At 35.7% G+C, this 26,739-nt stretch overlaps 4 protein-coding genes and 1 pseudogene across 5 annotated transcripts; 3 read left to right on the forward strand and 2 right to left on the reverse strand.

Moving 5' to 3' along the window:
• Positions 1 to 424: 424 nt before the first annotated feature.
• LOC147541882 (uncharacterized) lies at positions 425 to 2,217 on the reverse strand. The gene is made up of 5 exons (XM_086633606.1): positions 1,749 to 2,217; positions 1,341 to 1,500; positions 954 to 1,242; positions 734 to 811; positions 425 to 645 (listed from the first exon to the last, which is right to left on the reverse strand). Exons 2-5 carry the CDS (start codon positions 1,496 to 1,498, stop codon positions 592 to 594), a joined length of 579 nt encoding a protein of 192 aa, XP_086489732.1. The 5' UTR covers positions 1,499 to 1,500; positions 1,749 to 2,217; the 3' UTR covers positions 425 to 591.
• Positions 2,218 to 5,217: 3,000 nt separating this feature from the next.
• Positions 5,218 to 5,619, forward strand: LOC147541883 (arabinogalactan protein 14 pseudogene; annotated as a pseudogene). The gene has a single exon (XR_015223259.1). The product of XR_015223259.1 is annotated as an arabinogalactan protein 14 pseudogene (transcript).
• A 4,330-nt stretch (positions 5,620 to 9,949) lies between these two features.
• On the forward strand, positions 9,950 to 10,628 carry LOC147541884 (arabinogalactan protein 14-like). Its single transcript, XM_086633607.1, has one exon. The coding sequence runs from the start codon at positions 10,133 to 10,135 to the stop codon at positions 10,313 to 10,315; it is 183 nt and encodes a 60-aa protein (XP_086489733.1). The 5' UTR covers positions 9,950 to 10,132; the 3' UTR covers positions 10,316 to 10,628.
• Positions 10,629 to 11,906: 1,278 nt separating this feature from the next.
• LOC147541885 (eukaryotic translation initiation factor NCBP-like) lies at positions 11,907 to 17,174 on the forward strand. The gene is made up of 6 exons (XM_086633609.1): positions 11,907 to 12,233; positions 12,913 to 13,008; positions 13,143 to 13,247; positions 13,387 to 13,464; positions 16,224 to 16,343; positions 16,720 to 17,174. The coding sequence occupies exons 1-6, from the start codon at positions 12,090 to 12,092 to the stop codon at positions 16,849 to 16,851; spliced, it is 675 nt and encodes a 224-aa protein (XP_086489735.1). The 5' UTR covers positions 11,907 to 12,089; the 3' UTR covers positions 16,852 to 17,174.
• Positions 17,175 to 18,882: 1,708 nt separating this feature from the next.
• On the reverse strand, positions 18,883 to 22,473 carry LOC147541886 (mitochondrial dicarboxylate/tricarboxylate transporter DTC-like). The gene is made up of 6 exons (XM_086636311.1): positions 22,234 to 22,473; positions 21,919 to 22,002; positions 20,390 to 20,451; positions 19,943 to 20,304; positions 19,542 to 19,756; positions 18,883 to 19,386 (listed from the first exon to the last, which is right to left on the reverse strand). The coding sequence occupies exons 1-6, from the start codon at positions 22,348 to 22,350 to the stop codon at positions 19,330 to 19,332; spliced, it is 897 nt and encodes a 298-aa protein (XP_086492437.1). The 5' UTR covers positions 22,351 to 22,473; the 3' UTR covers positions 18,883 to 19,329.
• Between the last annotated feature and the right edge of the window lie 4,266 nt (positions 22,474 to 26,739).

Genomic DNA, 26,739 nt, shown 5'->3' on the forward strand with positions numbered 1-26,739 from the left:
TTCCAGTTCGTGGCAAGGTGCAGGTGTTGGTTGGTATTTGCCATTTTAGGGGGTGTACCGAATTTAGGTCCGGTGGTTCTGATTGTGATAGTCGGGCAACTTATCCGTGAACCTCTCTAGGAATCCCAAATTTTGACCTAGTGTCCAAGTTTGATTGTGATAGTTGGGCAACTTATCCGTGAACCTCTCTAGGAATCCCAGATTTTGACCTAGTGTCCAAGTTTGATTGTGATAGTCGGGCAACTTATCCGTGAACCTCTCTAGGAATCCCAAATTTTGACCTAGTGTCCAAGTGTTTGGGGGGATCTCTCATCGAGTATAAAACTCTGAACTTGTTGAATTTAGTTTTGGGCGTCAAAAGATATCGACAATCGGTGAGGCTTGGGGTGTTGTTACGGATAGAAACTCAAACAAAATCCAAGCGGAAAACAAAGAGAATGAACAAATTAAAAGGGAAGAATGTAGCAATTCATGATCTTTGTGGTATTGAAGAAGAAGAAAGCAAATCTTCTCTTCCTTTTACATGCAGAAACCTAGTAACTTTCAAATTTGCCCTATTCTTCTTAAGTCAATAATCTAGTAAATCTAACTTCATTCTGAATCACTTTCTATACTTCCTCCCATAGCCTTCAATCCTCTTGCTCTCTGCATCATCCATAAATGTACAAATCTCCATGAATAGAGAATCAGTAGGTGCTAAATCAGAGATCAAATATAAAGAAGATAGAAGTACCTTTTTGGAAGTTTTCTTCTCTGTCACTTCATACCTCTCCTGGCATAGATCAGAAAGCCAACCACCAGGACTAACCAACTGCAAGCAAAAAAGAAGATGAATTACTTATACACAACAATGTCAAAGAATCCATCAAATTAGGTCACCCAAAATAAGAAATTGCATAGAAGCATAGTCTTCCAAATTGGGGATAAGGGTTTTGATCTTGGGGTTAACTTACAAGTAAGCTCCTTTGAATGAACTTAGCTCTTTTTTTAGGTCTTTGAGGAAGTTTACACCCTTTCATAGCCATGAAATCTTCTTCTTTTTCTTTGCTCGAGAGACAAGTAAACAACTTTGGCCAAACAAATCCTCTATCTTCAACTCCTTCTGTTCCCATGAATATCTTCATATTATCATCAAACCCTAACAACGACCTTCTTGTTGTGTAGTATCTATCTTCCTTTTCTGCTGAATAATTTTGATTGTCATTAATCCCATCTGATTTTTGGGTACCCAAACTGGAATTACTGAAGAAAACCCCAAAAAAAAAAGAATTAAATTAGGGCAAAGAATATTCATTCTGCTGAAGAACCCTAAATGAGATTTTACACATATTTTAGCTTACTTGTTGGTAGTAATGCCACAACCCTCAGATTTCTCTATAGAATTTTGATATTTAATCTTCATACGTCTAAGCCTTTTCCGATTTCCCCACTGTAATGGAATCTCTGGTTCAATTACTCTATTAAAAACTATTTGATTCTTCCCTTCTTCCTCATCCATATCTGCATTTTACATTAGAGATTTTAACCTAATCAAAGACCCTTTTAGAGGATAAAATTAACCAGGAAAAATCCCTAGAAAGTTTAATTACCTAAAGATACTTGTCCTTCAATGTATAAATCAAAATCAATGTTCAATAAAATAATCCATAGAAGAAAAAGGCACCATTAAAACTCAAACTAGAAGGCAGTATAACTGAAATTACTGAAGAAAACCAAATAAACAAATAGCAGGAAGAAAATTAGATTACCCTGAACTAATTTCTTCAAAATAGAGAAAACCCAGATTGTATTTCTCAGTCCAATGCCTTCTTCATTGAAGAATATGATAACCTATTTGCTTCTTCTCCTCCTCCTCCTCTCTCACATCACTCTTCCTGAAAATGGAATTCTTTCTAAATATTAGTAGCAGGAAGATAACTGTAGATTAATAATAGCCGTCGATGCAAATGGACGGTGAGATTCGAATCGTAGGAAGAGAAGAAACCCTCCTTAATTAACGCCGTTATTTAACAGTAACTGCCGTTAATCATCAATGGAGAGCGCTTCTAGCAATACTGGGGAAGCCCTGGGCTTTCTGGGACCTAAGAGTAGTTTCGGTACATGTGCCTGATAATTGGTAAGGATATTTTAAAGGCGCTTAAGGTAAGTGTAATTGTGGCTTCCGGACTCCGGTTACCGGCCCCGGTCATTCCAGAAAATAATTAAAAGCCCTCTCCCAACGTAGGCGCTCCCACATTTTTTTTCAATTTAAAGTGGTGGGTAATATATGGACAACTAATTATCTTATGTGGACAACTATTTTACGTGGACACAATATTTTTTAGGGGACATCACTTTATTATTTTTCACTTATGTCCTCCAAGACTTATAGCTTTTATTAAGTCCTCCCTCTTTTTGAACTGCCTAAACCCTCTTTTTCTTTTACGAATTAATCTTGTTTTCTCAGGAGCTTTTATAGATTTATATGGTTTCAAACAAGCTGGAAGAACTCAACTCACCCTCATCTTCTTCTCCTTCTCATATAGTTACAAATGTGGGAAATCAATAGAACGAGTTGTATTTCCACCGTTCTTTTGATCTGAATTCTTCTCAATTTGACATGAAAATGTCATGAATCCCAAAACCCTAAACTACCCAAGTGCATCGATGTCTTGCCGTCTTTAGTTGTAGAAATTTTATAAACTAGTGACCTACCAAATCAAGAAGCCACCTTCTCTGAAGCTATAAACAGATTAGACCTAGACAAAATGGAATTGATTTCGTTCGATTTCTATCAACCTTCTCGACGCAAAGACGAGTCCAGATGAAGATGATCCATCACACCATGATGAAATAAGGTATATGCTGATGAAATTGGTACTTTTGTGCCTCTCTAGTACAATTACAAAATCAGCACATGGTATTCATGATAATCATGTTCCATCATCTTCTTCTTGAATGGTATGGGTAAGTTATGAAGTTTGATTTTGGGATGGAATTGGTTTCTATCGGGGCATTTAAAAGGGAAATGTGGGAAATTTGAAAATGACGGTTGTGATAATGGTGAAATCAGAGTAATCACTAAGACTTTGATCCTCTATATGTTTAAGCCATTGAATAGGTGGAATAAGCTACCAGAAGTTCATCTTACCACAATCTCTTCATTCTTAATCACTAGGTGTTTGTCAAGGAGAAGATTAAGATGTTAGCTAGTGATGGTCGTGGTAGTGATAATGATGGTATTAATTGGTGAATTCGGTGGTAGGTGAAAATATTGTGACCAGTGAAGGTGTAGTGGTGATGGTGGGGGGTTTTGTTGGTGTTTTTTTTTGTTGAAAGAGTTTTGTTGGTGTTGGGATGGAGGTGATTGATGATGAAGGAGAAAGATGAAGAAGATGAATGACAATTAGAGTTTCTAATCTAATCTATTAGTACATTTGTTTATAGTCCTCAAATTAATTAGGTTTTGATATCAAGGCCTTATAGAATTGCCCCTTATTAAATCAAAGTCAATTAGGTTGGGACCCAAAAATAGTTGTCCATCTAAAATAATCGGTTGTCCATATATTGGCCACCTTTAAAGTCAGTGAACTCCAACAGATTTGGTTACAAAATTTACTCAAACCCACCAATCACGAAAATACCGAGAACTATTGAACACAACTTAGATCGGTATACTCTGAACGAATTTTGTCATAAATTTCGGATCAAGTCAATCAATTTCAACTATAAAATATTTGTGTTGAATTCGGTAGACCTTAAGCTGAATTTTGTAGCAAAATTCCGCCCGAAATCCCCGATTTGGAACGCCTACAACCAAATACAATCAAATTAAATTTACGAAGTCAGACGGGATACCACAGGCACCAACTAACCCTTACGAGGGTGCACCTTTAAAACTTTCCTTTACGATATTTTTTTTTTTAACATGGATTTGAGTCATTAGAGCCTCATTAGTGCAACACTCACTCTTAGAAATTTTAAGTGCCACACATAAAATTTTTAAATGCAAAATTCATTGGATCTCCAACATAGGGTGGAGGTAGTTAAATAAAGATATCTCCATAGGAAACTCTATTTCTAGAGTGTCCTTTTGAAATATCTTTAATTGTTTAACTCATCGATAAGTTAATTTAAACCAACCGAAAGTCTTCATATATATTTTTAGAATAATAAATTACTCATTTACAAAAATAAGAATACCACATAAGTATAAAAGTTCAAAAAAAATTCCTTTCTCCATTTGGTCCTTCCTCCCGCTCTTCAGCTAGTGTGACGGCGCCTGATTTGACAATATCTTGTCTCCATTTGCTCCGTCGTTACATCAACTGTCGTCACATCAACTGGAGGGCTAGGGGAGAGACTAAATGGAGGGAGGAATAGAGTTTTTGAAATAAGTTTAAAGTTTTACATGGGAGACAAAAAAATTTGAAGAACCCTATGTTTCCACATAGAAATGAGAATCGCAATTGGAACTTGACATAAGAGACTAATATAGATATTTTTAAGTTTGTCGCACTAAGGAGTTCTCGAAAAATATTTGGCTATGGGTCTTCAATTATTCAGTCAATGTCATAGAATAGAGTTTATGTGAAACTACAACTCCTAAGTAGCACTTAGTTTTTCAAATTAAGTCTAGGATACAACTCTCCCATGCAAAACTCAATTTTGAGCGATAAGATTATGTGAAAACATACACGTCTCTAGAACAAACTCAATATTTGAGATTCTTATTTAGAACTTCAAACGTCTGCATAAAAAAAATTCTATATTAAAAAGATGTCTCTTGAAAAAATTGAAGTATTGTCATTTAAAGATAATCTCAATGTAAAGGATAATTAAATTTTGTTTTTTTTTTGCGAATTTTACATTGGAGATGCTCTGAGCGTATGAGGGTTCGAACTAATAGTCTAGACTTAGGTATTCTCCACGAGGTTTTGGTACCATCGTTGAAAGTCCCATGGTTGAATTGAACTAGTCCATTTTTGCCATGTTGTGGGATCCCACACAATTTCAAGCTCCAACCTTTCCTTGGCTGTCACCTTAAAACGTTTGTCCGACCAAATTTCTCAACAGCTCTTTTGGGCATGCTTAAAAAGCATCCACCCTGTCAAAAACCGGGCAGCCGCACAATATATTGAATTGTTTGTTCATTGAACTTGGGCAGACTTCAACTGCCCGTATTAATCCCTCCTTTGATCTCTCTCAATTTTCCTCTATAAAAACCAATCACTAATCTATTAATTTCATCAACCCACTCTCCAAAACAAATACCCTTTCCTTCTCTCTCTTTCTCTTCATTCTCCCTTAATTGTTCTATTTCTTTCTCTCAGAAACCACTATCAATGGAATCAATGAAGATGAGAGTTTGCCTCGTAGTTATCGCCATGATAATGGCTGTTTCTACCATCCCAAAAGTAGCAGCTGCTGTTGAAGCACCAGCACCAAGCCCTACCTCAGATGTATCCGCTATCGTTCCTGCTGCTTTTGCTTCATTAGCGGCCGTTGCCTTCGGTCTCTTCTTCTAAATTTTTGAAAATTTACTTTTCTCTCCACATTGTTTTTATTTGTGTGGCTTGTATTCTTTGTTGTAATAAGAATTTAATCGGTTTATTTGAAATTGGTTATTGGTAGCTTCAATTTGTTATTTACTCCCAGTTTTGACGCTTGTTAATTCAACAATATAGATGGACTACTGTAAATCTAACAGAATCCATAGCATTAACTTAGAACATGTTTATAATTACTAAGTTCAATTTCCAAAAATGATATAAATTGCTCACTAAGAGAGAGAGAAAGAGACAAGGAGTTTACCTGAAAGAGACAAGGAGTTTACCTGAAAATAGATATAGTAGTTGATTTTGTTTAGGTTTGTGGCAAGACTTCACTTTTTTTTTCCTATCATTGTTCATTTCAATATCTCAAATAACATCTTGTTATAGGATGGTGCGGACCAGCCTTATGAGTTGCTCGTGATATTGTCCGTTTTGGCACACCTGGGCCTCACGGTTTGAAAAGGCCTCACTAAGGAATGGTGCTTAATCTCTTAAGAGGAGCACCACACTTCATCTGACCACCAATGTGGGATTGCTTTTGCAACACACCCTCCCAAGACCACATCATAGTAGAGCGAATCATGCTGATAACGTGTTCTAGGATGGTGCAGACCAACTTTTTGGACTGCGAGTGATATTGTCCGTTCTGGCACACCTGGACCTCACGGTTTTAAAAGACCTTACTAGAAAAGGGTGCTTAATCTCTTAAGAGGAGCACCACACTCCATCTCACCACCAATGTGTGATTGCTTTACAAAACATCTCACTTGTTGTCATTTTTCGAAAGTACCTTTGACAACCTCAAAAACTTACTGAAAATTGTAAGAATTAATTATAATGGGTTCTCAACAAAAAAAAAAAGCTATAATGGGTCAAAAGTGTGGGAAGTATAAACTTATTGGTATTGAAATTTGGTGAAAATAATGAAAAAAACTAAAAGTGAAAACAAAATAGCAAATGAAAACGTGCTGAAAGTGAAAACTAAATGTTGAAAGAATGTGAAGTTTTTTTTTTTTTGTTGAAAAAAGAATGTGAAGTTTGTGTTGGAATAGAATCAAAGCTTAGATTTTAGTTGGGTCGTATTTCATGATTTTGAGGTATCAAATGTAGTCTAAATGAGGAGCTAGAGGGATCATTGGATTCGTCTACTCAGTTCTTCAATTAAGACCTAAACCAATTCTTAACATATAAGTTATTAGGGTAATATTTTAAGTTAGGTGGTATAGGTAATTCAACTTAACTAAGTGTGAACTAGATAATCCCACAAAATCCTTTTAATAACTTGTCTATGTACATTAAGGTAGTGACATGAAGAATTATAGAGTACTTTGCGCGTGGACATTTAAGACGTTTTAGCGGCGTACTTTGCACAAATATAAATATTAATTTTAAGCAGTCATTTAGCTTGTCAGAAATTCGTGACAGACTTTCGGAAACTAAACATACTATCTGACGTTTAAAAATAGCGTCGTTTTATCCTTTGAGACAACCACAAGATTTTACTAGTATAAGTAAAAGGGTGAAAATTGCCTTAAGAATAGAGATTATTCGACTCAATGATTCTTTGATTTCTTCTTTTAGTATTATTATTTCTTTTGCTTTATTATCTTCTGATTCCGATGGAATAAAAAGTATGTATTAAAAAAATAAACTTCTAATCTGAGAAGAAGTTAAAAGCTCGTATTCAAAACAGAAATAAAAACTTTCAATAAGCAACAATCGAACATTGTTAAGGAGAAAGTGATTAGCAAAGTCTGACATAATTCAACTCACCAATGACAAATAAAAATAAAAATTAGAATATGATTGTTACTTAACTTTTTTTTTTTTTTTTTTGATGAAATTTAACTTATAAAAATTGTACTCATGTTATAAGAAAGATGAAGTCGGCTACAATAATATGATTGTTACTTAACTTACAAAATAAGAGTACAAAATAAGAGTAGTTCAATGAATTTAACTTACAAAAATGTACTCATGTTATATGAAAGATGAAGTCGGCTACAATAATTGACACAAGTCCATAAGAAATTCAAAGTTTGGCCAATTTAGGTAAAAGAAAAATGGGATATTTTTCAAAGCCCCCTATCTTGTGATCAGCTTCCCGTGTAGGACCCTATTTTATCAAAAATACTCAGAAGACTCCTTTTTCAGTGACCGTTAAATGTTCGTTAGCTCTCTCTCCTCCATCTCATCACCTCTATATGCCACGTCATCTATCATGCTAATTCATCATCTTCTCCGATAAGATCGTCGACCGGTTAAAATTTTCGGCGACATTCGTACTTAAAAACAAAGATTCTCTCTCTCTACCTCAACTCTCCCTTCTCTGACGAAGAAGAGGAAATATATTTTTTTCGTTTGAAGGTCGCCGTCCGGAAAATTCTGCAGCCGAAAACTTTCGTCGGAGAAGAGAGAGGTTAGGTGGAGAGATAGAGAGAGAATTTTTTTTAATATGAAGGTCGCCGAAAATTTTGATCTGCCAACGCCCTTATCGGAGAAGATGATGAGTTGGCGTGATAGATGATGTGGCAGAGAGAGGTGATGAGATGGATGAGAGGGAGCTAACAGTAACTGAACAAGGGAGTCTTCTGGATATTTTCGATGAAGTAACGGGCTACGCGGGAAGCTGGTTACAACATAGGGGGTGTTTCGGGATATAACGCAAGAAAAATATCTGATTGTTTTTCTCTTTTGTGTTCAAAAAGTAATGTTGGGAAACCAAAAAAGTATTTTATTGAGATATGGTATGATTTGTCTAACAACCATATATACCAATTCACATGCCTTTATGTGGCACTGCACATGCTTCATGGGCCCAACCAAGCCTAGCCCTGGAGCCTTTTCTGCGAAAGACAAAAGAGCTCCACAATATGTGTCATGTTGATATTGCACCGCAAATGTAGATTACCAACGGCTCTAGTTGCTCATGTCAAACGTTCTTTTAAAATGCATTTTTTCGACACAAAAGATACTGTTTTGATTTATGGAGAGGGGGTCAGTTGATGGATAGACATCAATGGACATTCAAATATCTTATAGATATTTTTTAAAAATTCAGGATATTTTGGTGATAGACAAAACGTTTTTAGAGCATTAAGTGGCGTAGACAAAATTTTATCTGTTATTTTGTTATATTCGCTCCTAAAATTAATTAAAATCTATTTTTCTAATAGAATATTATTTTATTTACTTATGGCAACCCAGTATATGTATAAACGGCTGCCGGAATGTCTCTCGTGCTCTGTGGTCACTGTGGGATAACGCCACAACGGGTAGCCCAAGCTTAACATTGGCATGACCCGACCCACCCGATGACTCCACTTTGTTCATTTAATTCGATAGTCAGCAGTCTGACCGGTCAGCTCCGACTAATTAAGTTCCCGGCCCCCGACCGGGCTCATTCACAACTACTACCCCCTTAAGTAGGGGTGGGAATTTTACCCATGAGCCCGAACCCGCCCACGGACACCCGAACCCAACGATGACCATGGACGCCCGCGCCGGTCTCGGGCACAACCCGCCCAGCCCGCCAAATTTTAGTGGGCGGGCATGGGTTAAAACTTCCACCCGCGCACCCGCCCATGCCCGCACCCACTTAACCTCACCCAATGATAACTAACCAAATTACATCAACTTTATGGGTTGATGAAGCCCCAGCTGTCTATGTTGTTAAGCTTAGTTGAGATGGTAAACAATATGCTTAAGGGAAATCACACGAACCCAATATATTGCTTTGCAATGGCCCAAGAGAATTCTTAGTAGAATACTGAAGTAGTCTTTGGCTTTGAGGGGACAAAGAGTGGGGTAAGTTTATATTATATCTCATGAGAATTCTTCATTAGTTTTCAATGTGAGATTAAATTCCTAAAAGGAACAACACAAATAACGTCTAGTTTTAATCTCACATTGTCTCTTTAGAATCAGGAAAGTGTTTCCAGATTCTATAAAAAAAAAAGAAAGGAAAAAGTGATTTTTTTTTCAAGTCATGAGATTACCCGCTACCCGCCCGTCCATACCCGAATTACCCGAACTTCTTAATGGGCTTGGGCGGGTAATGAGCAAGGCGAATTTCAAAATTGCCCGCCCAATTAACCCGCTTACCCTAATAGCCATTGAAATTTTGTGCCCGACCCGCCCAGCCCGATGCCTCAAGTGCCCATGGACGCCCATACCGCCCAATTCCCACCCCTACCCTTAAGTACGTCGGTCGTCGGTCTGAAACCCTAGAATAGTAAAGAAACAAAGACCTTGACCTGGTGATTAGAATTTTCAAAGTAAAGAACAAAATGGGACCCAAAAAGGTACAGCTGTATGGCACAGCATTAGGCAGACACCCTGTCAAACAACGGGCAGCTAGCTAGCTACCTGCCCCCACCTATAACCAAAAGCAACACGTTCTTGATTAAACGGTCGTTTCGGAAACTACCCGTTATTATAACCTCCACCCCTCTCATTTTCTCTATAAAACCCTAATCATCTCTCTCTCCCTAACATTCACAAACCCTTTATCATCTCTGCTAGTTTCTCTCTCTCTCTCTACACAAAGAGGAACTCGCAGATCTAACTTTCTCTCTCTCTCTAAACCAATCCAAGAAATGGAATCAATGAAGATGAGAGTTTGCCTCGTAGTTATCGCCATGATCATGGCTGTTTCTACCATCCAAAATGTAGCAGCTGCTGTTGAAGCACCAGCACCAAGCCCTACCTCAGATGCATCCGCTTTCGTTCCTGCTGCTTTTGCTTCATTAGCTGCCGTTGCCTTCGGTTTCTTCTTATAGATCTACTGATACCATATCTTGTAGATAGAAAAGGATTTATTTTTCTCTCTCTCTTTCTACCTTTACATTCTTTTTCTCTCTCTATATATTTCTTCATCTTATAGATGTTCATTGTTAGATCTCTAGCAGATCTAATGAGATTTGAAGATGAAGTTATAGTATTTGTTTTTTTTGGTGTGATTGATGTGTGACGATGATGATGAGTATGATGGATCTTATTGAGAAGGAGGTTATGGTTCATTGGGTAATTACTTTTCAGAGAGGGATTACTTTGTGATTCATTTGTTTCTTAATAAAAAAAATTTGTTCTTTATATCTTGTTTCTTGATCTGATTTCATTACTTGATATTTTTATGTTGGTTATGTTTTTTTTGACATGAACTCCACGAACCAATACATTCAACATGGCCCAAATACTACATAGTGAATAAAGGCCAGAATGAAAATTTCAGGTTCAAACTTAAAGGAAAACAGAGGATTTTATTCAAATTTTTCAACCACCATTATTTCCTCTCTCGGATCTCTTTCTCTCTCTCTCGGTGAAACCATGGTTAGGTCTCAGTCCGAGAAAGAGGAGGTGGTGGTAGTCGGAAAGAGGAGATGATACAAAAATATCATTAAACCATGGGGCTTTGGGTTCCCAGACTTGTCACGGCTGGAGCCTGTATGCACGACATAAGGAGTTCATATACACGGGCACCCGAGGCCCTTTAGATGACCATAGGCACCCGAACGAGTGGGGGAATTCTTCCGTGAGCTGAACCTGTCCACGGTCACTCAGAGGCACCCGAGCCCTTAGGTGACCATAGGCACCCGCCCACGCGCTGCACGTAGTCCCCACCCCACGAGCCGTTTATAACACGATATGTTTATTCCCTATCTCCATAAAGGTGGAGAATTTTCAATGAGAGATTAGATTCTCAAAAAGAAAAACACAAGTAACACCACAATCTCCATCTCTAATCCATGTCCACCCACTTTTTCAGTGAAACGGGATTCCTTCTTGAACTTTTATTTATCCCATTTATGTCACATGATATGGTAACATATCTTAAAATTGCAAGATATCTCTTTTGCGATTTCTTCCTCACTAAATATCCTATTTTCTTACGTAAGTAAAGAAAATATTTGTAGACGTCATCAACACTATCAAATTTCATCCCAACACTAGGCATTAGTACATTTATATAAGTCAACTTCCTTTTGTTTCTCATTCTCAAAACTTATTTGCAAAACATTCTCTTTCTTGGGATTTGTTATTATAAATAGTCGAAAAGTCAGTGGGTCAAAAGTTAAAGTCTTAACATACCAGACTTCATGTTGTAGGCACCACTCACGTGGCAAAATGACTTCGTCCTTCCTTCGCAATTGACTTACAATATAATTAGGAGGTTGAAACATCTCCTTTGATGAGGAAGATATTTGAAAATATTCTGAAATCAACAGAGATCCTTGGGTAGAATTGAGATCTGTTTTAAGATTAGACATCCAACGGTCCAACTATAGCAGATGAACCTTTTTATATTAAGCACCAACCACCGTTGGATCAAATCAATGGACATCCCAAGTCCGAACTTATCCCGTCGCTTACATCATCAGAAAATTCAACCCATCAGCTAACGAGTCCCAGCTCCGCTATTTCTTCTCGCGGATTCTTCGAAACGAAGCTTTCTCTTTCGTCTTCGTAACTTGAAAGGAACAAATTTAGAGAGAGAGAGAAAGTAAAAAAGGGGGATTTTATTTCCAGTGAGAGAGTTGATTCTTCAATTAGGTTATGGAGATCGCAGACAAAAGAGAGGTGAGTGATAACAAGACTTTGAATTCTCAGGCAGACGCCGCCATCAACGACGTTGATAAAGAAGCTGAAGACAGAGAAAGGCAAGCTCGTGAGTTCAAAGCTGGTCTTCATCCATTGAAGGTTGTTGTTTTTTCCTCTTTCTATCTCTTCTCTTGTCTTTTTTTCTTCATGATTGTTTCTATTTCTCTAGGATTTCGATTTTTCAGATGAGACAGGATTATTAGGGCACCGATATTTGTTGTTTTAGTGATACTTGTAGTTTCTTAAACAAAATTGTTCTTTCAAGTTTCAAGCTCTTCGAAGATCGGAGGAAATGATGTTTGTTTGATTTCCTCCTTTTAAGTTTACTGTTTACTTGTTGAAACCCTCAGATCATTTAGATTGACTTTTTTTACTCAGTTTGAGTAGTTGTGAATCAAATTTGAGAGAGAAAGGTTTGTTCTTAGGGTTTCCAGATTACAGTTTAATACCTAGTCAGTGAAACCATGAAATTGAATTCTAAAGAGTCGAGAGTTAGCTCCATAATTTTGAGATTTGAATATTGATTTTTCATTGATAAGTTTAGGTGATGGTTCGAAAGTATGAGCTGTGAAACTATTTGAATCGCACCTTAATTTGGCTTTCTTTCATTTTCATTTCTCAAAACCTATTTGATTAGTTGGTTTTGATAGGTTTATGGTGTTGAAACGCATCACCAAATTTTCATGTATGCTTTCTCTATTACCCAATTTTTTGCCTTTCCAAGATTGGATTATCACCGTTTAGTTTTGTTGATATATCCTCTGATTCAAACTTTCAGAACAAATTTGTGTTGTGGTACACACGGCGAACTCCTGGAGTCCGGACACAAACATCATACGAGGACAACATAAAGAAACTCGTAGAATTCAGTACGGTATGATTCTTCATGAAATACAAAATACAGTTTATTCCTAATTGACGTAAAACTTTTTGGCACTGGGGTTAGCCTATTTGTGGTTACAAAATATACAATTTAATGAATGTGTTTGAATGTGATTTGTCTTGTAGGTTGAAAGTTTCTGGGTTAGTTACTGCCATTTAGCTCGTCCTTCTTCATTGCCAAGTCCTACTGACTTGCATCTTTTCAAAGAGGGCATTCGACCACTGTGGGAAGTAAGTACCGATGACCAATTAAATTTTCTAATAGTTAATAACTGAATATTCTTGTAAGCTTCATTCAATAAGTATACGAACAGATCTAAATTTTTTGTCTCTAAACATATGAATGTGTATGTATGTTTTATTTGAACAGGACTCTGCTAACTGCAATGGTGGAAAATGGATAATACGGTTCAAGAAGGCTGTCACTGGTCGATTTTGGGAGGACTTGGTAAGAAAAATAGTCTTTTCTTTTCATTACTTTGTGTACTCGCAATAATTTACAGTGAGATATCTTGAAGCAATATGATTTATGTGTTCCAGTTTTAGCTATAGTTATTCTTTGCAGTTTAACGTATTCAATCAAGTCTTGCATTTTAAGCTTTAGGAGTTATTCTGGCTCAATGGCACTAGAAATATTTTGTTGTAGGATTGATTTTAAGGACCACACCTATAACAGGAGAACTAAAATAAAATGCCACTGTTGTTATATGGGTCCCGAGCCATCAACCTCAAAATTGATATGAAATTGCACTTTGTTCTTGTTAATTTTTTCAGTAAGACTAGATACTCATAGAGGTTAAGAAGTAAGAATTGGGAGGGGAAAACTAAATTGTTTTCGGACTTTCTTGAGATTCTAAAAATATGAAGTTGGCTACTTACTCATTTCTTTCTATCAAATTGGATATTACTTCTGCTCAATATCCTACGGGTTTCCAAGATACTACATACAACTATACAAGACCCAGAAAGTTTCAAATAGCGTCATAAAAGACATCTTAAAACTTAATGAAAGCACGAGCTACATCCCAATCATCACTAGTAGGAGTCCCTTTCTTCTCAACCAACTCACGGTAAAAATTAACATCTTGAACTTCTAACCGTTCAAATGGCTTTTGAAACTGTTCTGCACTATCTAACATTAAATATGTTAAGTTCCATCTAGTTGCAACATCTAAACACAAAATCTTCTTTGATCCTTTCTCTTTCAACATGTGTTTAAAGTTTGTGCGTTCTCACCGGGGAAGACCCAACGTATTGCACGACATCCCAAATTCTAGTATTTGATCCTCTATATTCGTATGAGGACACCTCCTACTGTTTTTGACAAGTGTGCTACAACCAAGTCACTAAAACTAACAGTATCAACTGTGATAGTAGTCAACAGTCACCCCATTTAATCAATAGATATGAGTCAATGCTTTCCCTACATCCTCTCCTTTGTGTGCAATTTGCCAGAATTTCAATTTTTTTTTGTGAAACATACTCCTTGGTTACTAGTAAGGAGTAACTAAGTAAATCTTAGGATGTTCTTTTGTTCAAAGTAATGAGACAAATGGTCACATGTAATAGTGGTACGAGATGGTACTTGATACCTAGATTTCATCCTCCTTAAATGTTCACCCTCGACTATACTAAATGGCAATTCATCTTGGTTGGTCATAGCAAGTGACGCTCTTCTACTAGCCTCTATGCTGAAAGTCGTAGATGCGAGTTTGCCTTTCCCGTCTTCACTAGATAATTCGTAGAATAAAGACCTTTGTTTTACAATTCCGCCAAGGTACTTCGTACACTTCAAAGCTATGTGTGCATGCAAATTACTTGTTTCGTTTAGATATCTTGTTCGAACAAGTTATTTCATAAAGATATCTAGTTACAATATTATGAAGTAAAAGATTAACATCTTGAAAAATTGCATTTATGTAGGATTTATGAATAAGTAACTAAATGAGAAAGATTTACCAAATTAAGTGTTGACATGACACGCTTCTTTAAGTAACTGGAAGCTAATTAGTAATTACTAGGTTAACTGGTTAAGTAAAATTAATGACAAATCCATTATCAATTTATCATCCTTCTCCCGCTAAACTAATGAAGGAAAATTGAAAATAAAAATGAAGTCATGAGAAGAGGCAAAGAGGAACACCATAATAGCATGTTAAGAAACAGAATCACTAAATGAGAGCTTGAGATATATATCAAATTGAACATAAACATATGGTTACGAAGAAAATTTTGGAGAAGGATAACGATGACTTGTGGGCCTGTTGAAAGTGATGCCGGATTGCCGACCTCCGGTGAGAAGAACAATAAAATGTCGGAGAGGAAGGAGGACGACGGTTGGAGTGCGGCTGGTTTTTTTTTTCATGGGGGAAGTGAAAGAATAAGGATAAGGGACTAACGATTATCATCTTAGATGGAACCTTTATTCTTGACCCTTCATTATATTACCATATTTATTATGTATATACATACTTCCTCGGGAGTGAAAAAAATCGATCTACTTTCTTTTGGTGTTTTTGCCTAAATTCTTTTGCTCTTCGAATATGGAACCAAATCCTCTTTTTTGATAATAGAATGCATCTCTATAGTCTCATATTTAGTATTCCCGAACTGTTTCTTCTGTATCGGGGATCGTCGAAATAAGCAAGAATATATATAGGTGTAATTATATATATTAATTGAAATCTCGCAGATTCGGTTTGGTTTTAATGGTTCCTAAAAACTGCATCCACTTACCAAACCATACCAGTTTGTTTTTGGAAATTTACAACCGTACCAAATGTTTGGTTCGGTCTGGATTGGTCGGTTTGGTCTATTTTTGCACAATGTCGCTGTCATTGTTCTGTCTACATGTTATTTTGACGCTCTTTAAGATTTGTGCTTAACTCATGTTGAAATAATAACGTATATTGTCATTCATGCTTTACTTTAACTTACTAGTTGTCAGCTGACAATTCTTTGCATAGTTTGCATCTAAAGGATAGGAGACAACCTGTCTTAGACAATGCTGTTTTGAGAGCATTATCTGTCAGGCATTTCTACTTACCATTTCGATTTACTGTTTCTCCAAACACAATTCTTTGTATAGTTCTCTCTGAAGGATTCGAGACTACCTCTAGCGAATATCTCTGTTATGAAACTTATCACGAACATTATGCGATGACCTTGAGATGGTTAACAATGATCTTATTTGAATGCATGGTGCAGCTTCTAGCATTAGTTGGTGACCAACTTGACTACGGAGACGACATATGTGGCGCAGTGTTGACTATTCGGTTTAATGAGGACATACTGAGCGTTTGGAACCGTAATGCATCTGACCACCAGGTTAGTAGAATCAATTGAGCTTAGTTCCATTTTGTTAAGGATCTAAACTATATTATGATTTGAAGAAATGTGATGTATTCCCATTATTTCATAATTTACGGAAACATATTCCAAATTTTAAAGTTCCTGCTAAAACAGATAAATTCACATGGCAAAATGAAAAACACTGTCTTAATCTTTTGACGATTCCTAGCCATTGTCAGGATTATATTCAATAGCTAATTTCCTAAACCAATTTAAGAAGCTGTCATCTGGGTTCTTTTTGCCGATATCCTTTATGAACTCTATTACTTGCAAGATTGGAATGGATCTTGCTATGGCATGATATTTGATTATTGTAATGATATTTCCTTTGTTTTTTTTCCTCTCTAACTAGGCTGTGATGGCCCTAAGAGATGCAATAAAGAGACAACTGAAGCTTCCCAACAGCTATGTAATGGAGTACAAACCCCACGATGCATCTCTGCGTGACAACTCATCATATCGAAACACCTGGTTGAGAGGGTAGAATGGCACTAGGGTTTTGAATGCTTCATGAGTCTCTCTCTGGCTTATCGTTATGAACTCTTATCGTAATGGACAAAATCACAGGCTTCTGCTGTTTGTGTTTTAGTTAATATAAAACAGCTAAAACCAGTTTTAGTGTTAGAACCCTACAGCAATTAAAATGGGATTGTGGTCTGTCTCTGATCATTTTTATATGTTTAAGTACTCTTTTAACTTTTAATCTGATTCAAATAGTTTCGACGGCACTTTTTATTAGGCAATGATTCATTGAATGTCTCATCTATAGCGGGTAACTGCAAGGTGATGTTAGTCTGTTTTACTCAATTGTCTGATTTGCATCATCCGAGTATGAATTCTTAGTTCATATTTATTTTATGACTGGTAAATTTAGAATTTAGGAGTCCAACAAAATATCTAATGCAGATTTTTTGCATAATTCTCTTAGTAAGAGTGCAAAAGTCCGATGCGTCTGGAGCATACAAAATGAGGATCGCAAAAACACATATACGTCCAAACAACTCAACTTAAATTCTTAGGTCATGTTTACGATGTGTAAAATAAGCTAATCAAACTAGCAATCCTATAATGTAATATTTCGTGGTATCTAATTATATTGTTTGGTTTAATCAGAAATATGGTCGGCAGAAATTAATTTTGTCCAGAATTATGAAAATGAATATCACTCCATGATGTTGAATTCTCTTTTGAGGAACAATATTCCTCACAGAAGGTGATTCCTAATGCAACCATGTGTCCTAAATATCATTTTAAGATGTGATTCTTGGTGATGGGATCTATTTCCAGACGTCAAAATTTTCCCAAACATGGCCTTAATGGTAGTCAAAAGATCGTCAAAAGCCAGCTACACACATCAGGGCCATGTAGTCAAAAGATCGTCAAAAGCCAGCTAAACACATCAGCTGAGGTCGTAACGCTAGGCTATTATTTATACCATAAATCACGACCGACTATACTAAATAGAAGATTTAAAATCGACTGACCTTTTGCTATTTTAGAGCACACAACCAAGTCCAAGTGAATGGAAGTTATCTATCTCAAGTAAATGGAAGTTAAGTTCAACAAAAAGACAAGTAAATGGAAGCTGCTTGCGACATATGTGGCGATATATCACTAGAGTGGCAGAGAGAGGCGATGAGATGGAAGAGAGATAAAAGATGATTGGTTAACGGTAACTAAAAAAAAAAAAAAGAGGCCATATGAGAATTATTGATAAAGTAAGGGCTAGGCAGGAAACTGGTCACAAAGTTGTGGGCTATTTGAAAAATAACCCTTTAATTTTTGTTAATGTCTGTTTGAAACTATTTATTACCACGTGGGCTATAACAAAAAATTTGTAACAAGTACTATTATAATGTTTTAGTCCTCCAACCTCCCCTGGTTGTTGACCTCTTATAATCAATAAATATGGAACACAATATGAATAAAACAAAGAAAGAATGAAAATAGGGCTAGGTCTTCTCGTGTTTTCTTCTTTCTGAACTGATTTGGGTAATATAAACACTTAATTTTGTGTCTTTTACCCGGTGAACCCCAAATTTTTTGCCCCTTTACCGCGCAGCTCAAATTTTCGACGCAATTGTTTCCCCCAAATTTCATCAACATTTGCTACTACTTTTAACCAATAACTATGTATTGTTCGTAGCAAATGCTCGTCATTCGTTATGCCCAATACCCCGTAGCAAAAAGACATTTTCAACTTTCAAAAAATGTCCGACACATCTGGCACGGGCCCAAGTGTAGCAAGTGCACACGACGTTTGTAGCTATTGATTGGCATCTGCTACGACTAATAAAAATCCATAACAAATGTTGACCAGTAGCTATGACATGCTCAGTCCGTAACAAAAGGATCGTAACTAAAGCCCCTCCGTTTTGTAGTGTGCCTCTAAATCTAACAAGAAGTCAAAATACTAGCAAGAAAACGATGAAGTCACATCTTAACTAGTTTAACATTTGTTTTTGGGAGGCAAAGAGGAATCTTTTATTTCATCATTTCACCTGACAAAAGTTAGTTCCATGAAAGCTTATCTCAGAATACCAAACCAAACAATACAACATTCACAATAAAAGTACAAATTTGTGTAGCAAAATCTTAGAAAGGAAAAAAAAAAGGAATTAGTTTAGGGTTTTACATATCATAAATCAAGATTGAGATCAACTCATTCAGAATTTAGACCACTTAACAAATGCCCAATTAATCCGCCGATAACTTTAAATGTTATGGTTTCTCTACTGTAACAAAAGAAACCCCTCTAAAAAAAACAGAAGATTTAAAAATGGTTGAAAATTATGAGTTGTGTTTTTCTATCACCCCCTCAATGGTTTTATTAGATCTTATCAAATCATACTTCTCTAAGCGAAAAAAATTGATCACGGTAAATAGTGTTTTTAATAAGCCTTAATTACCACAACTGAACCTGAAAACACCAACTTGATGAAGAATTCTTTCCCCCAGAACTCTACAAACCAATATTCTTTTGGACCTTCTGGATTTGGTTCAGGAAAATCCATGTCATCTGCAAACTCATAAATTTGTAAAATTAACAAAAGAACCAAATAATGGAATCTCAAATTTAAGTACGGCTTACAATAGAACATATATATATATATATATATATATATATATATATATATATATATATATACATACACGCGAAAAACAAATACTCACCATGACATGAGGGGCAATCCTGATACAGTAAACAGGAAAACCTGTGTAGAATTTGAAAGGTCCTCCAGCTTTAAGAGTTTTCATGGCACAATCAAAAGAACCGCTATACGGTAATTTCCCTTGTGCATCAGGCTGCATTTTCTGTATTTGAGTTTTAACATAATCAAATGGTAAACTGCAAGCAGCAGCAAAGAATCCAGAAACAGCACTTGCTCCTGCAAACAAAGAAGGAAGTTTGTCAAATGCTCTCAAATGAATGTCATAATCGGCCGACATCGTTAAGTTATGAGGTATGACCAGTGATAAAAGTTATGTATTTGGAGTTTCGAACTAACATGAGATAACCAGGACAAAACAAGTTATATACTATACTTAAAGGAAGATTTTGTTTAGTAGCTTACCGACAACTGTACTAAGTTCCCCGAAACCAAGAGAATCCTTGAACAGCTCAACACTTTGATCATATGAAGCAAGCATTCCCATATTCAATGCCATAGCTCTCACTACAGTTGGACCAGCACCTTTCCAGAGTGCCAAAACTCCTTCATCTCCAGCTATACGAGAGAGTGCATGAAATGCATTTGTGTAGTTTCGGCGTTGTGCAACTGGTAGAGTTGCATCAGCCTGCATACGGATTAGAGCTAAATCTGCTGGACTACCAACAGTTGCACCAATTGCTCCAGCTGTGAGACCGCATAGAGCTTTTTGATACAGTGGTAAGGGCTTCCCATCATTTGCAGCAATTGCTTTATTTGTCAGTATTCTAAAAATGACAGAAGAAAATTTTATCAAGAATTGAGCAGATAATTTGAGTTCCCTTTAGTACTTGAAGGCAAATAAAACCATACCTGAACGTTCCAAGACGTGCAGTTGTATATGTAGCTTGCCTAAGTAGTCCAGCTGACAGGCCCTGGCCAATAATAATTATATTAGATTTAAGATAAAATAAAAAGAAACAGTTAAATTTGGCTTATGCTGACGTGTGGAGGAAAATACTAACAAAGAGAAAACAACAAGAGATGATTAAAGAACAGAGTCTGGGTACAGCCACCCAAAATTGTCAAAAGAGGGACACTTACAAATTAAAACTATAATTGTAAATAATAAACGTGTAACTTAAAATTATCCAAGAAGAATCTGGGTGTGACTCTTCAGTTCATTCAAATCCTACTTTGACTTTTCCCCAAGTCAAATACATTTCGCATTTTACTACATATGCAGCTTCAATAATCTTGAAACGTGTCCAAATTTGCTTGAAATCACATTACACGCAAATTAGAAAATGAGGGTGAGCCATATTAGAGTTGTTCTGTTGAAGGTATTTCGTGCCCCAATCTAAGTCGCCCACATAATTGGGCGTTTTCCTCATTTTATTTTCTCAGTCCTTATCCTTGCTGGAAAAGTATAACTCCATTTCTTTGATACAAAAAATGTTCTGGTCAGTTTTAGTCAAATTTTTATCATGCCAAAGCACGAAAGTAAGTAGTTTCATCGAGTGCTATTCACTTCGGGTTGACAACTACTTGATGTAGAATACCAACTACTATTGACTGAGTTTAGGTGGTACATAAGTGCAAAGAAAGTATTTGACCATCCTGATAAACTAGAGGCATATCTAAGATCCAGATCTATCATAATTAAAATAACATAAAAATGAAGCTCATTAAGCAAATTACACATTTGATGCCTTAGGTGGTACATAAAGTTTTTCCAACTCTTCACTCTATGGAGTGCTTAAGTAGAAGTTGAGGAAAAAGCACTCAAAGCAAAGAAACACCACAATTGATGCCTCGGTAATAGATAACTAAATAGTATGAGATTCAATGAACTCGTGCTTTACCACTTTTTACAATGTCAAACGAACAAAAGTACATTCTTTGCAATCACTAGAACACTAGATACTAACTTCCAAAGATTTATTTGGATGTTTGTGATCACCTCCTCAAAAGGAAAAAATGGTTTCAACATTCTTTGGAAAGAAAATACATTATTAATGTTGTATCTCCTCTGATCCAAAGAATTGAAATCTTTTATTATCTTTGAAGATCATGTGTCATTTACTCATGTTGATTATCCATACTTGTATTTCTCTTAAACTTAATTACTAAAAGATCAAGTAACTAGATCTAACAATTACTCTGTGAAAATTTTCTCATAGATAAGATCTCATACATATTAATTGTGTTATTCCTGCCCCAATTCCAACTCTTGATACTAGTTATTAATCACAAATACAATTAAGATATCATAAACAGATATCTGATTGATCAACCACCGATTCAAAAGAAAATTTTTGGTTCAAAACAAGATATTGAATTAAATAGATCTAGAATCTCATTCATTTTCAAATCAAGTATCATTATTAGTTGAAGAATACCTTGTAGAGAGCGCCAAAGCCTTCTTCACGAAGCATATTTTTCGTCACCTGAACAGCTGATCCCTGACCTAGTTGAATCCTCACCTGAAATACATTGTGATAATCTTAGAATCAATTCCTCCTAACTAAAAGACATTAGATCTTCCAACTAAACCTAACTTTTCTCGTTATTTTAAAATTTGAAGACAGATACAGAGGAACTATAATCTGAGAGTAAGAAATCAAACAAATATAGCTCGATTTCAAAAAAGAAAGAAAAAGATTTGTTGATAGAACCGGAGAAATAACAGATGAGATCGGAAATGAATAGCCGACCTTGATCATGTCAACTGGTTGGATGACGCAGGTAGCGAGCATTCCAGAGATTCCTCCATTTGCGAAAGGTTTGACAGTAGTCCAAACACCTGATGGCTTTCCCTTCTCTTCTCCCATTTTCCGATCTAAAGCTTCGATTAGATCAAATCGGAGTTCTGGAGGAAGAAAGAGAGACAGAGAGAGAGAGAGAGGAGTGAGAAAGTTTAGAGAGAGAAAGACTTTTAAGTTTCAGCTGAATCTATTTAAGAGGGTCCCTGGATACTTTTATTTAGGTTTACCCTTAATTTTGAACTAAATTACCAAACTGACACTACATTGTTGTTCACGTCAGCTGACAACTAGTTTAATGCCGGCTTTGTCCAAATTGGGAAGCTCGGACAATCGGCATCCTCAGGTCGGTACTCCATATAATAGTGTATTTCATTTCACTCTCCATTATTGATATTCATTCTCTAAGTTCCAAATTTGAATTGAAGGGGAGGTAAAAATTCAATAATCATAAATTTTAAAGTAAATTTGATTGGATTTATTGGACTCTCTCCTGACCTGTTATTCCAAATGTATATATTTATACGTGTTTCTTTTCTTCACACCATATAGTATCATTCTCGACTTACATCAATAAGTTTAATCAAGTTGTTGGAAGCACGTGACTAGCTTATTTTCTGTGAGTATTTGGGATTTTGCTATGATTCAGACTCGATGAAACTAGATCACTAAATATTTGTCATGAACCAAGTTGAATTATGCTTATTCGATATTGAATCAAGAACGAACTAGTATTTTTCAATCGTTGTATGCGATCCACGTCAAACCATTGGTAATTCAGCTACACATAATGTTTTAATATTAGATTCTAGATTTTATATATTAAACCAAATAAAAAAAATTATGCAAAATGGGAACCCATACCACCCCAATCGGGCAACCTTCTTTCCCATGTTAAGTTGGGTATTTTTCACACTCTACAAAAAAAAAAGTTGGGTATTTTTCATGGGTACCCAACCAAAAGTGTGGTAACAGTATGATACCAACAACAGCCAGGGGTAATCAAGTAAAGTTAGTGGGTTTGGCCTTAGATGGTCTGGCCGTTTGGGTGACGGATTAGGTGACATGCTACAACTTGAATTGAAAACGTCTTAACTTGTATTAATTGGCCAAAATTGGTTACAAAATAAGGGAGGTCCAAAATATGGACCCTAACACCAATTCAAGACGTCCACCACTCTTTGGGGCAGTGGATGGGCGCCCCCTCCTAAGTCCACGAGATCGTGAGATCGAATCTCGTTAGAAGCAGTTTCGTCAGGCTTTACGTCTCTTTCATGTTGTCGGATTTTAAGCCTCTTTCATTAATGATTTTAATTAGGCGGTTACCGTGCTTATCACATCTCCACGATGTATCAATGTCTTGTAACGACTAAAGATCGTAGTCGATTTCTCAAAAAAGAAAACGAAAACAGCAAAATAAATCTACTATCAACACAAAAATAAGCTAAAAGTTCAAAAAATATTACAAATTTTAAAATGTACCGAACAAATAACTTTTGTATATACCAATTCTGGGGATTCACCAGAAAAAATTATTTTTGCACAAAATCGTTATCTTATTGCATTATACAAAACGTAGACAACTCTATATTTCTACTATTGAAGTTTACGCCGTTTGGTTTGTGTACAAAACAAACCTGGTCTTACACATATCTATACATCCACAAACCAATCGACACATTAGTGATACATTTTTTATATTTGTACGAGACAAAAATAAATATTAAAAAAAATAGACTTTAACTTCTTTTACATTAGGTTTTGACCTTGAGCCCAATTTATTTTATATTTTGGATTTTTTGCCGAGGGACCCATTGGTTATGGTAATTTGGTATTCTGCTTCATTTTCCCACTTGCCACATTGATGGTATGGTTTTGGCTCTACTTTTAACAATTCCCCAAGTATGTGAAAGAAAGATGTTATATTTATTCTTGAATCAAATAACTGTGATTTACGTTAGTCGTTACAAGGCATTGATACATCGTGAAGATGTGATACGCACATTAACCGCCTAATCAAACCATAAATGAAAGAGACTTAAAACCCAACAACATGAAAAAGACTTAAAGTCTGCAAATTTATTTCATTTTTTATTTTATTTATAGCTTAAATTACATGGAATAAATCATGATGGCAAACTGCTTCCACCGAGACTCGATCCCACGACTTCATAGACTTAAAAGGAGAGTTCAACCACTGCACCAAAGACTAGTGGACCCGTTTTATTTTTTTATATTAGGAATTTCTCATTTATTTTGGGTTTCAAACGTATACTATGAGAACTATTTTATTAATACGACATCAGAAAAATAAGAACTATTCTAGTTTATGAAAATAATCTACTACCAGTTTAAATTTCTTAATCGACAAGTAAGACAACGTCATATAATCAAAGGAGTAAAAATACACACAGGTTGCTTGGTGATTCCTTTTAGTCATTGGTCGTTGCTAGATGACATGAAAGGACTGTAAATATAAAATTTAAAAAAGGACACGATGAACTTTCAACCATTTTGTGGGAACACAAGCTTATATGGATATTCTAATGGGTCCACGGGTTTTAGGCCCAAAATAAAATTAAAAAACGAATTATGGTCCAATCTTCTCAGAAAAAATGATTTTAGTCATTTTCTCTTTTGGAAGAAACATTGTTGATGCATAATGTGTTATGTACGACACACATAAAAAAAAAAGAAACAAACTATGAAACTTTAACATTAAATAACACGTTATTTATGAAACAAAACAAGAATTAATAAACAGAAAAACACTGTAACTTTGACATTTAGACATACTTTAACTATACGAAATGTGTTTTGTTGTAGAAATGTACGTAATTTATATTAAATAATGTGTATATTGCGAAACAGATACTAAGTTTGAAATCAATCGAAAAAATCTGAGAAAAAAAGAAAGAGAATTTTACGGATTGATTTTCAAAAATGAATTTTTTTCTTATATAAAAGGTTATAACGTGTATTATGATTAAATAGAAATGATAAAAATCTGTTTTTTCTATAGAGATTGGTCAATTTGGACTAAATATCCATTATAATAATTATTTTGGCTTAAAATCCTATATTAATATTAGGGTGGACTAAATGTGTGTTTAGGTGCAGATTTTTGGATTAGGAACCCAAAAATTATATTCTTAATTCAAAACTTGATTTCTTTTTAACAAAACCCCCTTATCTCTATTTATATTGTCATATTTTTTACTTCACCACCACCACCACCTTCTACTAATTTCCCTCTCCCTCTGTAGCGTGCTATCTCTCACCCTCGAGAGGATTATCAAAAACCTTAATCGAGGGTCTCATGACAGAAACTCTCTATATAGTGTGAAAGAGATGGAGTCAATAAATGGATGACGACTGGTTTCTGCCTAGAGAAAGAGCGAGAGATTAAGAGACTACAACACAAATAGAGAGCGGTCGAAAAATAAACCCCAAGATAGTCTTTTTTGTCTTCTCTAAAATGTTGCCATTACCACAACTAATAAAAAATTCCAACCCAACTTTAGGTCCGATTTCAAATTTGGCCCCAACTTTTGCTCCTATTTCTGAATAGTTGTGGATGGCCTTTCAATTTTTCAATTAATTAAAGATTGAGCTTTATTGGTTAGATTTCAATTAATTTATCTTAATTGAAACCTAGCCCCCAACTTTTTTGCTATAAATCTTTTTAAATAATTGTTCTATTTACAAAATAAAGTTATTATTTGGTTATTTCTCAAATAGCCCCCAATTTTGTGTCCAGCTTCCTGCATAGCCCCCTATTTTATGAAAAATATTTAAATAGCCCCCTTTTGAATTTTCGTTATAAGTCTGTTAACCAGTCATCATTTCTCTCTCCTCCATCTCATCACCTCTCTCTGCCACCTCATTGTTTTCACCGGCAAAGGTCGTCGACCGGTCAATTTTTCGACCGACAACCTTCAACCATTAAAAAAATACTCTTTTTCTTCTCTCTCTAAATATGGTTCAACATGAACCAATCTAGGTCTGTTTAGACCTTTTCAGACCTAGATCTAGTTCATGGTGAACCAGATCTAGAGAATTTTTTTAGAGAGAGAGTGAGGAGAGGGAAAAAAAGAAATTTTTTTAATGTTTGAAAGTCGCCGACCGGAAAATCAGTCGGTCGACGACCTTTGCCGTCGAAGACGATGAGGTGGCACAGAGAGGTGATGAGATGAAGGAGAGAGAAATGATGACTGGTTAACGGAGTTATAACGAAAATTTAAAAGGGGGTCATCTGGACGTTTTTTTATAAAATAGGGGATAGGCAGGAAGCTGCGCGACAAAGTTGGGGGCTATTTGAGAAATAATGCAAATAATAACTTTATTTTGTAAATAGAACAATTATTTAAAAAGATCTATTGCAACAAATGTTTCTTCATTATAGAGTGTATAATCGTTTTGCTTTTTTTTTTTTAACATTAATTAGAACAGGACTAC

This window comes from Eschscholzia californica, unplaced genomic scaffold, assembly GCF_041429995.1.
Source record: "Eschscholzia californica isolate CP2 unplaced genomic scaffold, dmEscCali1.0.p SCAF_4, whole genome shotgun sequence".
Taxonomy (NCBI): domain Eukaryota; kingdom Viridiplantae; phylum Streptophyta; class Magnoliopsida; order Ranunculales; family Papaveraceae; genus Eschscholzia; species Eschscholzia californica.